The sequence below is a fragment of the Synchiropus splendidus genome, chromosome 18 (genome assembly GCF_027744825.2).
Source record: "Synchiropus splendidus isolate RoL2022-P1 chromosome 18, RoL_Sspl_1.0, whole genome shotgun sequence".
NCBI lineage: Eukaryota > Metazoa > Chordata > Actinopteri > Syngnathiformes > Callionymidae > Synchiropus > Synchiropus splendidus.
In genome coordinates this window covers 2,718,083-2,731,391 of record NC_071351.1, presented here as the reverse complement: position 1 = coordinate 2,731,391, position 13,309 = coordinate 2,718,083, and the positions used below count along the sequence as shown (strand labels likewise).

At 52.0% G+C, this 13,309-nt stretch overlaps 3 protein-coding genes across 3 annotated transcripts in view; 2 read left to right on the top strand and 1 right to left on the bottom strand.

The window, feature by feature from the left end:
* vps13d (vacuolar protein sorting 13 homolog D) overlaps window positions 1–6,474 on the top strand; it is a 25,533-nt gene extending 19,059 nt beyond the window's left edge. The window contains exons 51-71 of the mRNA XM_053848528.1: window positions 8–131; window positions 208–443; window positions 519–621; window positions 1,107–1,264; window positions 1,336–1,444; window positions 2,526–2,696; window positions 2,765–2,869; window positions 2,926–3,075; window positions 3,151–3,297; window positions 3,364–3,460; window positions 3,524–3,672; window positions 3,729–3,863; window positions 3,940–4,107; window positions 4,173–4,305; window positions 4,372–4,567; window positions 4,640–4,771; window positions 4,834–5,074; window positions 5,137–5,588; window positions 5,662–5,774; window positions 6,112–6,184; window positions 6,426–6,474. Of these exons, the coding sequence (XP_053704503.1) occupies window positions 8–131; window positions 208–443; window positions 519–621; window positions 1,107–1,264; window positions 1,336–1,444; window positions 2,526–2,696; window positions 2,765–2,869; window positions 2,926–3,075; window positions 3,151–3,297; window positions 3,364–3,460; window positions 3,524–3,672; window positions 3,729–3,863; window positions 3,940–4,107; window positions 4,173–4,305; window positions 4,372–4,567; window positions 4,640–4,771; window positions 4,834–5,074; window positions 5,137–5,268 (2,686 nt within the window). The 3' untranslated portion in view covers window positions 5,269–5,588; window positions 5,662–5,774; window positions 6,112–6,184; window positions 6,426–6,474. The remainder of the gene's footprint in view (window positions 1–7; window positions 132–207; window positions 444–518; window positions 622–1,106; window positions 1,265–1,335; window positions 1,445–2,525; window positions 2,697–2,764; window positions 2,870–2,925; window positions 3,076–3,150; window positions 3,298–3,363; window positions 3,461–3,523; window positions 3,673–3,728; window positions 3,864–3,939; window positions 4,108–4,172; window positions 4,306–4,371; window positions 4,568–4,639; window positions 4,772–4,833; window positions 5,075–5,136; window positions 5,589–5,661; window positions 5,775–6,111; window positions 6,185–6,425) is intronic.
* On the top strand, window positions 6,437–10,284 carry LOC128749184 (cadherin-10-like). The gene is made up of 12 exons (XM_053848530.1): window positions 6,437–6,588; window positions 6,659–6,953; window positions 7,017–7,127; window positions 7,194–7,370; window positions 7,436–7,617; window positions 7,671–7,921; window positions 8,101–8,231; window positions 8,311–8,432; window positions 8,495–8,603; window positions 8,654–8,917; window positions 8,982–9,154; window positions 9,318–10,284. The coding sequence occupies exons 1-12, from the start codon at window positions 6,466–6,468 to the stop codon at window positions 9,369–9,371; spliced, it is 1,992 nt and encodes a 663-aa protein (XP_053704505.1). The 5' UTR covers window positions 6,437–6,465; the 3' UTR covers window positions 9,372–10,284.
* Window positions 9,757–13,309, bottom strand: tcea2 (transcription elongation factor A (SII), 2). Its single transcript, XM_053848531.1, has 10 exons — window positions 13,074–13,309; window positions 12,348–12,410; window positions 12,166–12,271; window positions 11,438–11,540; window positions 11,001–11,140; window positions 10,887–10,942; window positions 10,654–10,809; window positions 10,446–10,592; window positions 10,130–10,201; window positions 9,757–10,058 (listed from the first exon to the last, which is right to left on the bottom strand). Exons 1-10 carry the CDS (start codon window positions 13,140–13,142, stop codon window positions 10,050–10,052), a joined length of 921 nt encoding a protein of 306 aa, XP_053704506.1. The 5' UTR covers window positions 13,143–13,309; the 3' UTR covers window positions 9,757–10,049.

Genomic DNA, 13,309 nt, shown 5'->3' with positions numbered 1-13,309 from the left:
TTCACAGAGACACACTGGGGAATTGCTTCTTCCTGCGGACAGAAATCACCCTAGAGGGCGCCACCTACCAGATCACCTTCACCGACTCCAGCCATCTGCCCCCGCCGTTCCGCATCAACAACATCTCTGAGGTCTGACCAAACCATGATATTATGCTGGATATCGTTTGCTGATCTGGATATTAAGAGTGTCTGATCGCCTCCTCAGGTGCCGGTCCAGTTCTGGCAGCACGGCGTGGTGGACATGCGGCTGCACACGGACGTGAAGTCCGGGTGCTCCCTGGATTACGCCTGCGATGAGCCCACGTTACCGCCGTACCTCACCATGATCGTGAAGGGAGCTGGCTCCTCCGAGGTCACCGCGGATATGAACTTCTTCAGGGAATACAACAAACTCTACTATGAGAATTTCATCTACATCGCAGCCACCTACACATTCTCCCAGTGAGGAGCCGTCGGAAAATAGTTTTGTGTTTTACGCTCGCTGTTGAGGTGACTAACATCACTGTGCTGACGCAGGAGTACAGAGAAGAGGCCAGTCGGGAAGGTGCGCCCGGTCACCTATGCTGAGCTGGTCCTCGATGTGGACTCTACAACACAGCGTGTCATCCTCAAAAAGAAGGTATGGATAAGGGTTTCAGGGGGGTTTCATGTGGTTCATTTTAACAGCCTTCAAGGGATCAGGAATAGAAACATGCTCAATTGGAAACTGAAGACGTGAACTAGCTGCTCTTTATGAATAAACAGCCTGTGAATGCACCATGCGCGACCGCAATACACATGCTGTCAGTGGAGGTCTACAGCTGTTTTAACCTTTGAACGGTGTCTCTGGCATAAAAGATGCCCCAGCTGCCCGGCGTGTGTCTGCAGTTTGAGCAGCCGGTGACGTTTCCCCTACACTGCATCTCCATCGCCACGGCAACGCTCCCCCTCCCTCTCACACGAAGCAGAACTGCTGATTGACTCATTGTGCTTCAGAACGAGTGAACTACTCCCCGACAAATGGCAGTATCTCGGAAACTGTAAAAAGCACACCATGAGAATTCTGAGGCTGAGCTGTCGCTTGTCAATAATGTTGTTAAAAAAGTCCCCCCCCCCCCCGATCAGGAGCCCGGAAAACGTTCCCAGCTGTGGAGGATGACCGGCTCTGGCATGCTGTGTCACGAAGGTTCATCTCCACCTCAGAGTAAACCAGCCCAGCCCCGACCTCTGGAGTCCTCTCTGGTGCTGGACATCGCTGGCCTTGCTGCTGTCAGTGACAACTGGTGGGTGATTTTTTTTGTAACTGGCCTCTGCATGACGTGGAAAAAGCAAGGGCCTTTGTCCTGTCTCTCAGCTACGAGCCCCTCAAGCTGCGGAAGCCGGACCCGCGCCGCAGCACCACTCAGACCTGGTACTTCAGCTCAGGAATGCTGACCTGCGGTCTTCCCCGCCTGGTCGTTCAGGTGCGTGTTAGTCAAGACCGACCCCTCCTGGCTGGAGACAGATAAAACATTTGATTTTTTTAATTTCTTAAAATGCAAACACAAAACTTTATTAGTATGTGGGCGTGGCCTTCCCATCCATCCATCCATCCATCTTCTACAGTTTATCTGAGGCTGGGTTGCTGCCAGCGTGAAGACTTCTGGGGGATACTTGGCATAACGTGCAGTCAAAAACATCATAAAATGCAATAAAAAAATAAATCAAACTAATGAATAAATAAATTAAATTAAATTACATTTAATAAGTGAACAAAAAAAAAATTAATAAAAAAACAACAACTAGGAAAGTGCTTTGGAATAACGTGCAGTCAAAAACATCATAAAATGCAATACAAAATAAATCAAACTAATGAATAAATAAATTAAATTAAATTACATTTAATAAGTGAACAAAAAAAAAAGAATAAAAAAACAACAACTAGGAAAGTGCTTTGGAATAACGTGCAGTCAAAAACATCATAAAATGCAATCCAAAATAAATCAAACTAATGAATAAATAAATAAAATTAAATTACATTTAATAAGTGAAAGAAAAATTAGAATTAATTTAATAAAAAAACAACAACTAGGAAAGTGCTTTGGAGTAACATGCAGTCAAGAACATCATAAAATGCAATAAAAAATAAATCAAAATAATGAGTAAATTAAAAAAAATTAAATTACATTACATTTAATAAGTGAAATAAATAATAATTTAATAAAAAAACAACTACTAGGAAAGTGCTTTGGAATAATGTGCAGTCAAAAACATAATAAAAATCAAATAAAATAAAATGCAATAAAAAAATGTAAAATAAATTAAATAAAAAAAAAAACAACTAGGAAAGTGCTTTGGAATAATGTGCAGTCAAAAACATAACAAAAATAAAATTCAATTAAATTAAGACTTCAATCTCTCCTGTCACAACCAGGTGAGAGCAGGAAGCAGATGTGAAACCAAAATAAGATCCAACATAAAGGCTGCATCTTCCTGAGGCCTCAGATGTGGATGTCTCTGGTGGAGCAGTCAGTAATTCGTCCTCCTTTATTGTTGGTGTTGCAGGTGAAGAACGGCGTGGCAGGTCTGGTGGACGGAGCCCAGGTGGTGCTGGGACCCGACTCAGGTCTACTGGATCCCGTCCCGGAGCAGCAGTTCATCAACCTCAAGATGAGACCGGGCTCTGGCGTGCTGTCCGTCCAGGTGCTGCCAGATGGACCCACACGCGTCCTACAGGTGAGGAAGGGGAAGATGGCTCAGCCCAGGCCTCCTGTCATCCTCTCAACCTCTGACCCTCTGTGTAGATAAGCGACTTCAATCACCGGAGGGTGGCCCCGCCCTCACCCTCGCCCTCGGCGGAGCCCGACAGGAGCAAAGAAGAGGTGCAAAAGACGGAGCAGGAGATGGAGGTGAGGCTGCCCGCTTCAGTGGTGGAGCTGTGGCTCTGAGCGATGTTTCACCACAGGTGCTGGTGAACCTGGAGGAAGGCGTGGGTCTGTCTCTGGTCAACAAGGTTCCTGAGGAGCTGGTGTTCGCCTCTCTCGCTGGGATCAATGTGCACTTCACCCGCACGGCCGCCAATGAGTTGTTGGAGCTGAATGTTCAACACATCCAGGTGAGGCTCAGGCTCAGGGTCTGGGTTTGACTGACTCACGCTGGGCGGGATTCAAACTGGGCATGTTGGAACCAGGTGGACAACCAGCTGCTGGGCACCACGCAGCCGGTGATGCTGTGCGTGACCCCCAACTGCAGCGGTGAGAACGGCGAGTCTGGCCCCGCCCTCCAGGTCAACTACCTCAAAGTTCCCAGCAGCCTCATCCTCACAGACCTGTTCAAGGTAACCTGCCACACCAGGCTCCAGGCCCAACTCATGAGAGTGACGGCGGCGCTTTGATTCCCGCAGCACCTGATGGTGACCGCTCAGCGCTACACCATCATCATAGAGGAGAAGCTGCTGCTGAAGCTGCTCAGCTTCTTCGGCTACGGAGAGACGGAGGCCGGTGAGTTCAGCGCCTCAGAGCTTCAGTTCATTCCTTTTCATTTCACTGGGCTTCTTGGTGCAGAGCTGGAGAAGCTGGACGAGAACTTCCACGAGAGGCCGAGCGAAAGCGAGGAACCACCCAAACGCTACTATTTTGAGAACCTGAAGATCAGCCTCCCGCAGGTGAAGCTGAGCGTCTTCACCTCGCACAAGCTCCCCGCGGATCTGAAGGTAAAAGGCACGCAGAACACGCTCAGGAGCATGTGAGCAGCACCTGCTCTCTGCAGGCCCTGAAGGGCACGCTGGGCTTCCCCCTGGTGCGCTTCGAAGACGCCGTGGTCAACATGTACCCCTACACCAGGGTGCACCCCTATGAGACGCAGGACATCATCATCAGCGACATCCTCAAGCACTTCAGAGAGGTGCGCTCAGTCAGCAGAGCACAACCTGCACAACCACACTGTCTCTGATCGCTGGCCTTCTGCGGTGGATCTGCAGGAGCTGATCAGCCAAGCCGCTCAGATCCTGGGCTCCGTGGACTTCCTGGGGAACCCCATCGGCCTCCTCAACGACGTCACCGAGGGCGTGTCCGAGCTCATCAAGTACGGGAACGTGGGAGGCCTGATCCGCAACGTGACCCACGGCGTGTCCAACTCTGCAGCCAAGGTCTGGCGTCCGGGGGCGTCTTTGCTGTCCCAGATGTGAAGGTTTCAGCACGGTTTTGGGTTCAGTTCGCAGGGACTCTGTCGGACGGGCTGGGGAAGACCATGGATAACCGCCACCAGAATGAGAGGGAGTACATCAGGTACCACGGCGCCACCAGCGGGGAGCACCTGGTGGCTGGAATCCATGGCCTTGCTCACGGTAGCGTCGCCTGGCTCTGACCCCTTCAGATGGGCTGGATATTCAGCTGGTGCTCTGTTGAACCAGGAATCATCGGCGGCATGACCAGCATCATCACATCCACAGTGGAGGGGGTGAAAACAGAAGGCGGGGTCAGCGGGTTCTTCTCCGGGCTCGGTAAAGGCCTGGTGGGAACTGTCACCAAGCCGGTGGCCGGAGCGCTGGACTTTGCCTCGGAGACGGCGCAGACGGTGCGGGACATGGTCAGCCTCAGCAACCACAGGTAGCTCCCTCCTCCTCCTCCTGCTGTTGCTGCGCCGGCGGGTTCCTGGTTCACAAGCTGTGTTTGTCACAGACAAGGCATGCACCGCGTCAGGAAGCCGCGCTGCTGCAATGGGCACCAGGGCCTCCTGCCGCGATACTCCGCCACTCAAGCCGACGGCCAGGAGCAGCTCTTCCACCTCACGGACAACATCCACTCAGAGTTGTGAGTCAAGGTCACTCCCCCCGGGCTCCAGGCAGCAGGCTTTAACTTGACTCTCGCTGCAGCTTCATCGCCGTGGAGCTCATCGACAGTTACTGCGTGCTCATCTCCTCCAAGGTGGTCTACTTCCTGAAGCCTGGAGAGTTTGTGGATCGCGAGGCCATCTTCCTGGAGGTCAAGTACGACGACCTCTACCACTGCCTCGTGTCCAAGGACCACGGGAAGGTTTACGTGCAGCTGACGAAGAAGGCCGAGAGCACCAGCAGCGGGGTGGCCATCCCGGGACCTCCGCACCAGAAGCCCATGGTGCGTCCATTTTCTGTCCAAATGTTGGAATCTGGAGATCTCAAATCTGACTTGCTCCACAGGTTCATGTCAAGAACGAGTCTCTGGCCATAAAAATCTCCCAGGAGATCAACTATGCAAAGAGCCTGTACTACGAACAGCAGCTCATGCTGCCCGCCACTGACAACGAGGACAGTCTGCTCCTGGAGTCGTGATCGCGGACGACCTTTGACCTTTGTCTCCCTCAGTATTTCAATGCAGCAGTAGGTCTCCAGGCAAATCGTTCTTCAAAGACTCTGAAAGACTCTGACACAGTGGACGGTGTGTCTGTTCTTTTAAAACGGGTTTGTGTGTGCGTGCGTGAGTGTCTCTCTGTCTGTGTGTGAGTGAGTGTGTGTGTCCTCAGAAATAAAGAACTGACTGACTGTGTCTCCAGGATGGATTTTATTTAATAAAATAGTCAAACACTAAAGAGTTTCATTGTGACAAGTGCTTCCTACAGCAGTGAGGAGATTCACAGCTTCTGTTGCAGCAGGTGACTTGTTTGGTTCAATGGGTCTCGTGAGGCCCGGAAACTTTGTCCTTGACTCACTTCCAGTCTTGTCCAGTTTCAGATCAGGGAGGACAGACTGGTTTCTGTATATTGCTACTCTGATTCTTCAGCGTCACAGTTCAGGACAGATCAACAATTGAAGGAAGGAGGCGAGTCATGTGCGGTTTGGTAAGTGAGCTACTCACCTTTTCACTGATCTGGTTCACAAATGCGTATTTATTTGGTGTATAAATAACTTATAGATGTATATATTTCTATCGTATATAGAACATAAAAAGGAATGAAAATGCCTTTGCTAAAAAGGTATTTATTTGTTTAAAGGACTGGAATGGATTATTTCAAGGTTTATCCGAAGCCTTTTGTATTCGCTTTATGTGCGAAAGCATCAATAGAAAACAAACCTCAAAACCATCAAAACAATATCATGCTTTAATCCCCATGAAGCGTTTCTGGTGCCTTTGTGACATCTTGCCTTTCATCTCACCTTTATTCTTTTCATCCTCAGATCAGTCTCCTCTCAGTTCAGCGTCATCGAAGCTCATCTGAACCTGAACTGACCGCGTGAGCAGCGACACATGGTTGAGTATCTCCATGTTTCACCTCATTATTGTAGCAATGACTCAATGAATTATGAGCAGGTGAAGAGGACTCCGCAGTTGTGCTGAACCTTTTGAACGCCATCTTTGTCATCTACATGAGCAGCAGCCAGTGTGTTTTATAGACTCGACGTGACTCAGATTCACTTTATTGATCTCCGTCTGGAAATTGTATTTGCATTTTTCTGATTGTGTTTATGACTGATATTCTTATACTGTGTAGTTTATGTTTAGCGCCTGGCTCCTCCTGACCTTCAGCGAACATGACGCCGCTCTCCCTGTTGGCTCTCCTGCTGAGTTGGACCGGCTCCTCGGGTGGACACAGGCTGGAGGGGCAGCAGTTCCTGCTCATCGAGGAAGCAGAGGAAGTCCAGTTCATCGGCAAGGTGCGTGTCCCACCCTCCTTCCTGGGGCTTCAGAAGAGGCTTTCCTCCCGACACATCTGCTCATCCTCAGCTCCAGTCGGACCAGGACCCCGGTGACGGCAGCATCGAGTATCTTCTGTCCGGCGAAGGAGCGGGCGACCTTTTCACGCTGGACCCACACACCGGTGACCTCTTCGCCAGCCGCCCTCTGGACCGGGAGGAAAAGGCCGTCTACCGCCTGGCGTTCACCGTCATTGAGCGGCGGACGGATCGAGTGGTGCAGCCGGAGAGAGCCATCACTGTGCTCCTCAGAGACGTCAATGATCACGCGCCGGTCTTCAGCCAAGACTCCTACCTCGCAGCTGTTCCGGAGAACTCCAACTGGGGTGAGTCATGAGCAGGAGGGGTCGCCAGCAGACCCGACCCTGACCGGTCCCTGTGTGTGTCAGGTGCGTCAGTGGTCCAGCTCAGCGCCTCCGATGCAGACGAGGGCCTGAATGCTCAGATCCACTACGACTTCCAAGGAGAACACGAATATTTCAGCCTGGATCATGAGACTGGTGAGCTCCAAGTCCCATGAATCATGTTTACGTTTGTTTGATGTCTTTAATGTTTCGCTTATTCAGGCCTGATCCGGACGGCGTCCATCTTTCCTGGTGACCTGGACCGCGAGCGGAGGGAGAGCCACCACCTGGTGGTGGTGGCCACAGACAGGGCGGGGCTGAGCGGCGGCCTCACCGCCACCACCCAGGTCTCGGTCACGCTCACTGACGTCAACGACAACCCGCCTCGCTTCGCTCAGGGTGAGGCGCCGTGACTGGTCGCACGCGTCGCGCCACAAAGTGAGAACCACTGTCTCCGATTCCAGATGTGTTCCAGTTCCACGTCCGGGAGTCTGTCCAGCCCGGGAGCACAGTGGGCAGACTGAGGGCGGTCGACCCTGACCTCGGGAAGAACGCGGAGATGAAGTTCTCCATCGTCGGCGGGAGCAGCGTGTTTGAGGTCCTCACAGACCAGGACACTCAGGAGGGCGTCATCCTGGTTCGCAAGGTGAGAAGACGCCCGATGACGGCGAAGTGGAGTGAGCAGCTCTGTCTCCACAGCCTCTGGACTACGAGACACGCTCTTCGTACAGAGTCGACCTTCAGGTGGAGAACACTCAGGTGCCCCCGGGCTGTGAGCCGCAGCACACGCCAGACCTCGCCCTGGTGGAGATCTTCCTGGAAAATGAGGTGGAAGCCCCCGTTTTTGACAAGGATTGGTACCGTATGGAGGTGAAGGAGGACGCCGCGGTCGGCACGATGGTCGGCGCTGTGCACGCCAGCGACCCCGACGGACCTCAGAGCCCCATCAGGTGAGTCGGTCCTGGATTGTTCACACACGAGCATTTGAAGCTCACAACAGTCAGGTTTGTTGAGGACATGACTTCCTGTCACATGACCAGCTCCGGTGGAAAACCAAGCAGAAGTTTATTCAAATGAGTCATGTGAAGATCGACCTGTGTTGAGTTGACAAGGTTCTTTCTGCCTGAAGGTACTTCATCAACTGGGACACAGACCGGAAGTTTGACATCGACGAAGCCACCGGGAGCATCACGGTGGTCGGCAGCTTGGACCGAGAGGCGTCGGCCTGCCACAACTTCTCAGTCACCGCCACCAAACTCGGTCAGTCCAAGAGCAACCCCAGACCAGAACTGTTCTGTTTTCAGTGACCATGAGCTGCTGTTACGTTGGTGCTCCCTAGATGTCGCTCTTCCCAGCCGTGCGACTGTCAGCATCTGTCTGCTGGATGTCAACGACAACGCCCCCGTGTTGGTGGTGGAGGGCGCCCCGTTTGTCTGTGAGGGCTTCCAGGCGGCTGGTCAGGTACTTCGTCTTCTTCTCTGGTTTTTCTGGAGTGAGTTGTGTTCGTGACTTGTCCTTCACAGCTGATCCAGGTAGTCTCAGCTGTTGACCCCGACGACCCCCCGAGTGGAGACAAGTTCTCCTACAGCATGGCCTCCCACACCGGCCCGTTCACCGTGCAGGACAGTGGAGGTGAGGCTCCGGCACCCACTGTGACCTGAGAGCTGCTCACGTCAAGCCAGCGACCTTCTCCATTCCAGACAACACGGCGAGGATCCTGACCCAGCAAGCCACACTGGACCGCTCTCACCAAAGAGTCCACCTGGTTCCAGTCGTGGTCAGTGACGGCGAGGTCCCCATGCAGTGGAGCACCGGGACCGTGACTGTGAAGGTCTGCAGCTGCAGCCACGGAGGCCACTGCAGCAGCAGTGAGGTGCTGTCCTGGAGTCCAGCGACGCTTCTCTGGTGTTTGGTCGCCATCGCCCTGTTCTTCATCGCACTGCTGGGTGAGTCCCGATGTTCTTCTTCACCCTCTGATGTTCACCTCTCTGCACCGCATGTCCCCTGCAGGCAAGGTCCTGGTGCAGACCCTGAAGGAGACACCAGTGCCAGTCATCGTCCAGCGGCTCCTGAGAAGGAGGGAGGCGCTCACCCGGGACACAGCGTTAGCAGAAAGCACTGTTGCGACGCACGTGGTGTCTCCCACCAGCGGACCTTCTTCTCACTTACCAGTTAAAAAGTTGGTACGTGACAGTTTAGAATGTGTGTAAAATGTCTGCACCTTTCAGTTCCCTCCACTGTAAATCACCTGGATGTCTATCTGCATTATATGTGAAGAACGATAATTGTCTTACCTTGGATTTCATCGTTACATCGTGCCAATAAAACTTGTATTGTATTGTATAGAGCTCAACACTGGGAGAGCGCCACCGCCTGGTATGGACTCATCCTGGCTGTTGATCAAACCTGCGAGCTTCCAGCCTGGAGATCTGGGCCACCTGGTGGGAAAAGTATTGAGGGAGACGCTGTAGATCAGGCTGCACACCGTGACACGTGTTCCTGACAATGATAAAGGTGTTTATTGTTGACAAAGCACGTTTTCTTCACCACGATGGAACTCTAATGTATGCACCCAGTCATCTTGGGCACTTGCATGTCACATGACCTCATGGGCGTCTGCTCTGGCACCATCTTGAGCTTCAGCGTCGAGCTCTGGTTCGTCTGGCGACTTGACCAAGTGTTGCTGAGCAGCTAAATGAGATCTTCCTTTCTTCTGCAGCAGCTTCCTCTGCGAGTGTTGACACAACATCCTCTTCACCCCACAAAAACACACCACTCCACGATATCCAAGAGCAAATTTAATACAAATGTCGAGGGCAAAACATGTGGCAGCGAATCGGGGCAAAGAAACCCACCTTTTCCACAACTGTGTCTCACACTGGTATAAAGCACTTTTTAAATTTTTTTTCTTTTCTTACGACAACAAAATCGCCTTCTGCTTCATACAAAGAGGAAAAAAAACATTTTTTGCTTTGAACTATATTACAGCTTTTAAATATAAAAGAAAAGGAAACAAAACAAAGTTGTGTTCAACTTCACTGGCAGCATCGTGGCGGGGTCATAAAACAGCAGCGCTCTTCAACAGAACTGGAAAGGAGAAGAACAAAGTCAGGAGAGTGAAGTCCGAGCAAGACACGTACGTGAGGACCTGAACTCACCTTCCAGCGGTCGCCACAGCCGTTGCACACGACGAAGGTGGTCATGGGCTCATCCGCGCTGCGAGTTTGCACCTTCAACACACAGGCAGCCAGTAAATGCAATGTGAGTCTGTGTTTGTTTGTCATTGTGGGGACCAATTCTTGACTAAACACCTCCTTCTGGGGACCTTTTGTAGGTTAAGCCTCAATTTGAGGACGAAGACGTCCAAGTAACTCGGTCATCACGATGGGGTTTCAGTTTGGTTCCGAGTCCTGGCAAAGGTGGAGGTCCCCACAAGGATCGAGACACAAAGGAAGAGAGTGTGTGTGTGTGTACCTGTGTGTAGGAGCAGTTCTTGCCGTGACATTTGCCGCAGACGAACATGTCCGTCTCGGTGCCTCCCACCTTGGACAGCTGATGCTCCCTGATGGACTCTTTGGTCAGAGCCTCGCGGATCTGCTTCAGCTCGGCGCTGGCCATCTCCTGCAGGGAAGCAGGGTGCAGTGAGTCAGGGCAGCGCGGCCATGCAGAGCGTGTCACGGACCTCGGCACTCATGGAGGCGATGCGCTGCGCCGAGATGTTGCCACACAGGACGTTCCGCCGCAGGTCCGGGTTCTTCTGATCCTTCAGGTTGGAGATGCGGCTCCGCAGGCGGGTTTTGTATTTCATGTCGGTGGACTTGAACTCGTTGTAGATTTGTGAGCAGGGAGCGCAGTCAAGGAAGAAAGATCAATGAGGAGCTCAGTCATCCAGCTTCAGAACTGAGGAAGGATATGATCCTCTATTTCTGCAGCGAGGTGCTCACAGCTGACGCCGATGGTCTTGTAGTCTCCTGCAACACACAGCGTGTCATCCGCTCTGCATCCTGACAGCAGAGGAGGAAACCTCACCGTCCGTCTGCAGCGCGGCCACCAGCAGCTCTCGACACTTGTTCCGGACGTTGTCAGAGGTGATGGCTGTGGGAGGGAAGCAGGTGACGGCAGAGGTGGGCTTGGTGGGGGAGTTGGGCGGCTCGTCCGCTTTCTTGCTGCTGCAGAGGCAGAACACAGAGGTTCAGACACATGGTCCCAGGTAGGATCCTCTGTTGCAAACACAAACGCTTGCTTCCTTGTGTGCACCTCTGGCTCTATACTGTGTGTGTGTGTGTGTGTGTGTGTGTGTGTGTGTGTGTGTGTGTGTGTGTGTGTGTGTGTGTGTGTGTGTGTGTGTGTGTGTGTGTGTGTGTGTGTGTGTGTGTGTGTGTGTGTGTGTGTGTGTGTGTGTGTGTGTGTGTGTGTGTGTGTGTGTGTGTGTGTGTGTGTGTGAAGAAGGTGAGAGGGAGGGAGACCTTTTCTCAGCGGAGCACGGGTCCTTGGAGGTTGATGAAGGCTTCACAGGAGAGTCAACTTCCTTTTTGGACTCCTTTTCATCGGACTTCCCCTCAGAACCATCTTTGGAGACACAAGACACATAACACAAAGTGAATTCTCCAGAGAGGGAGATCCATGAGGATGGATGGATGGCTGACAGGTGGATAGAGAGATGGATGATAGGCGGATGGATGGATGGATGGATGGATGATAGAGGGATGATAGGTTGATAGATAGATGGATTATAGGTGGATGATGGATGGATGATAGATGACATGGATGGATGGATGGAAGGACGGATGGATGATAAGTGAGACGGATGGAAGGATGGATGGATGATAAGTGAGAGGGATGGAAGGATGGATGGATGATAGGTGGATAGAGAGATGGATGATAGGCTGATGAATGGATGGATGGATGGATGACAGGTGGATGATGGATAGATGATGAATGCATAGATGGATCATAGGTGGATGGATGAATGACACCGAGATGATAGATGGATGGATGGATGGATGATGATGATGATGATGATAGATAGATAGATGGTTTATAGGTGGATGATGAGATGGATGGATCATCGATGGATGAGATTGAGGGATGGATGGATGGACGGACAGATAGATAGATCTGTTGGAACAGATACAAATGGAACAGATGTCTCTTGGCTAAACATGGCCCTAAAGACAGAGAGGAAGACACTTGCCCAGTAGCTTCTTCCAGGACTTGATGAGGAACTTTGCAAGGGTCTGAATTTCCTCGTCGGAGCTCTGCTTCCTCAGAGCATTGACAGACATCCCAACTCTGGTGGACTGTGGAGAACAGGTCCATTAGAACAGGAAGCATCCCCACTCTTCACGCCTTTCGATCTCCAGTGTGGAGTCTGACCTGCAGAGTCTCCAGAGACATGTTGATGTTCTTCAACTCCTTCAGCATGTCCAGAGCTCCCTCCTGACACACGGGGGGGAAAAAAGCGGAATAAGAACTGGAGCGTTCGCCTGCCCACTTAGAGGAGGCGCAGGGACAGAGCCACAACACAGAGGTCCCTGCTCAGAGAGAGCCAAGTGTCAGGCTGCTCTTTCAGCTCAGTAGGGGGCGCTGTCTGTCGGAGAACTACAGTGTCAAAGACTCGTTCCAGCGGTGGCGTCTGAACACCGTCTTTCAAGTGCGTTTCTAAAAAAAATAAAATGTTCATAGTGTTCACGGGAGAAGAAAGCAGTCTTTAAAGTAGAGACCGGACGAATCAAGTTTTATTTCTCGACTCAATCACTTTTGGAGGACTGGATGAGTTTCACCGTTCAATAGTGTGCACCTCTTGGGAGTGATGTTTTTCTGGAGGCATCTTCTCACAGTGGAGTCTGAGGTTCGGATCAGGGTCAGTGCACCTGACCCTCAGAAGCCACTCAGATAATTGATCCAAGGTGCGGGTGATTTACCTGCCCGTTTTGGGCAACAGAGCCGCAGAGAGAGCACGAAGCTTCTCGTCTTTCCAACCTGACCGACACACGTCAACGCGGCTCCACGTGCTCTCCACGTTCCTGCTGGGGTCAGCAGTCCCGCGCCCATCGCCTGACCGCGAGCGAGCGAGCGAGCGCGCGCCCTCTGGACACTCACCGTCTTCTTCCTCTGCACCATTTTGTCCAGCTTTTTGGCGATGCGCTCCACTTCTTTGTTCTTTGTCATCTCGGGTCGGTTCACGCACCAGCCGCTCTCACTTGCTCTGGAGTGAAAACTCCATAAAAGACGAGTTCAGTGACTCGCTGTGCCGCGTCTCTTTATGCGCTCCGGCGCTGCTCCGCAGCTGCCGCCTCGCTCTCGTTTGTTGTGGTGTGCGCCTGTTGCATCATGGG

Coding starts and splice junctions, on each gene's coding strand:
- LOC128749184 (XM_053848530.1), top strand. CDS start 6,466: ATGACGCCGCTCTCCCTGTTGGCTCTCCTGCTGAGTTGGACCGGCTCC. Junction 6,589..6,658: donor AAGTCCAGTTCATCGGCAAG/GTGCGTGTCCCA, acceptor GCTCATCCTCAG/CTCCAGTCGGACCAGGACCC. Junction 6,954..7,016: donor TCCGGAGAACTCCAACTGGG/GTGAGTCATGAG, acceptor TGTGTGTGTCAG/GTGCGTCAGTGGTCCAGCTC.
- tcea2 (XM_053848531.1), bottom strand. CDS start 13,142: ATGACAAAGAACAAAGAAGTGGAGCGCATCGCCAAAAAGCTGGACAAA. Junction 10,593..10,653: donor TCGCCTCCATGAGTGCCGAG/GTCCGTGACACG, acceptor GCTTCCCTGCAG/GAGATGGCCAGCGCCGAGCT. Junction 10,202..10,445: donor AGAACTGCTCCTACACACAG/GTACACACACAC, acceptor TGTGTGTTGAAG/GTGCAAACTCGCAGCGCGGA.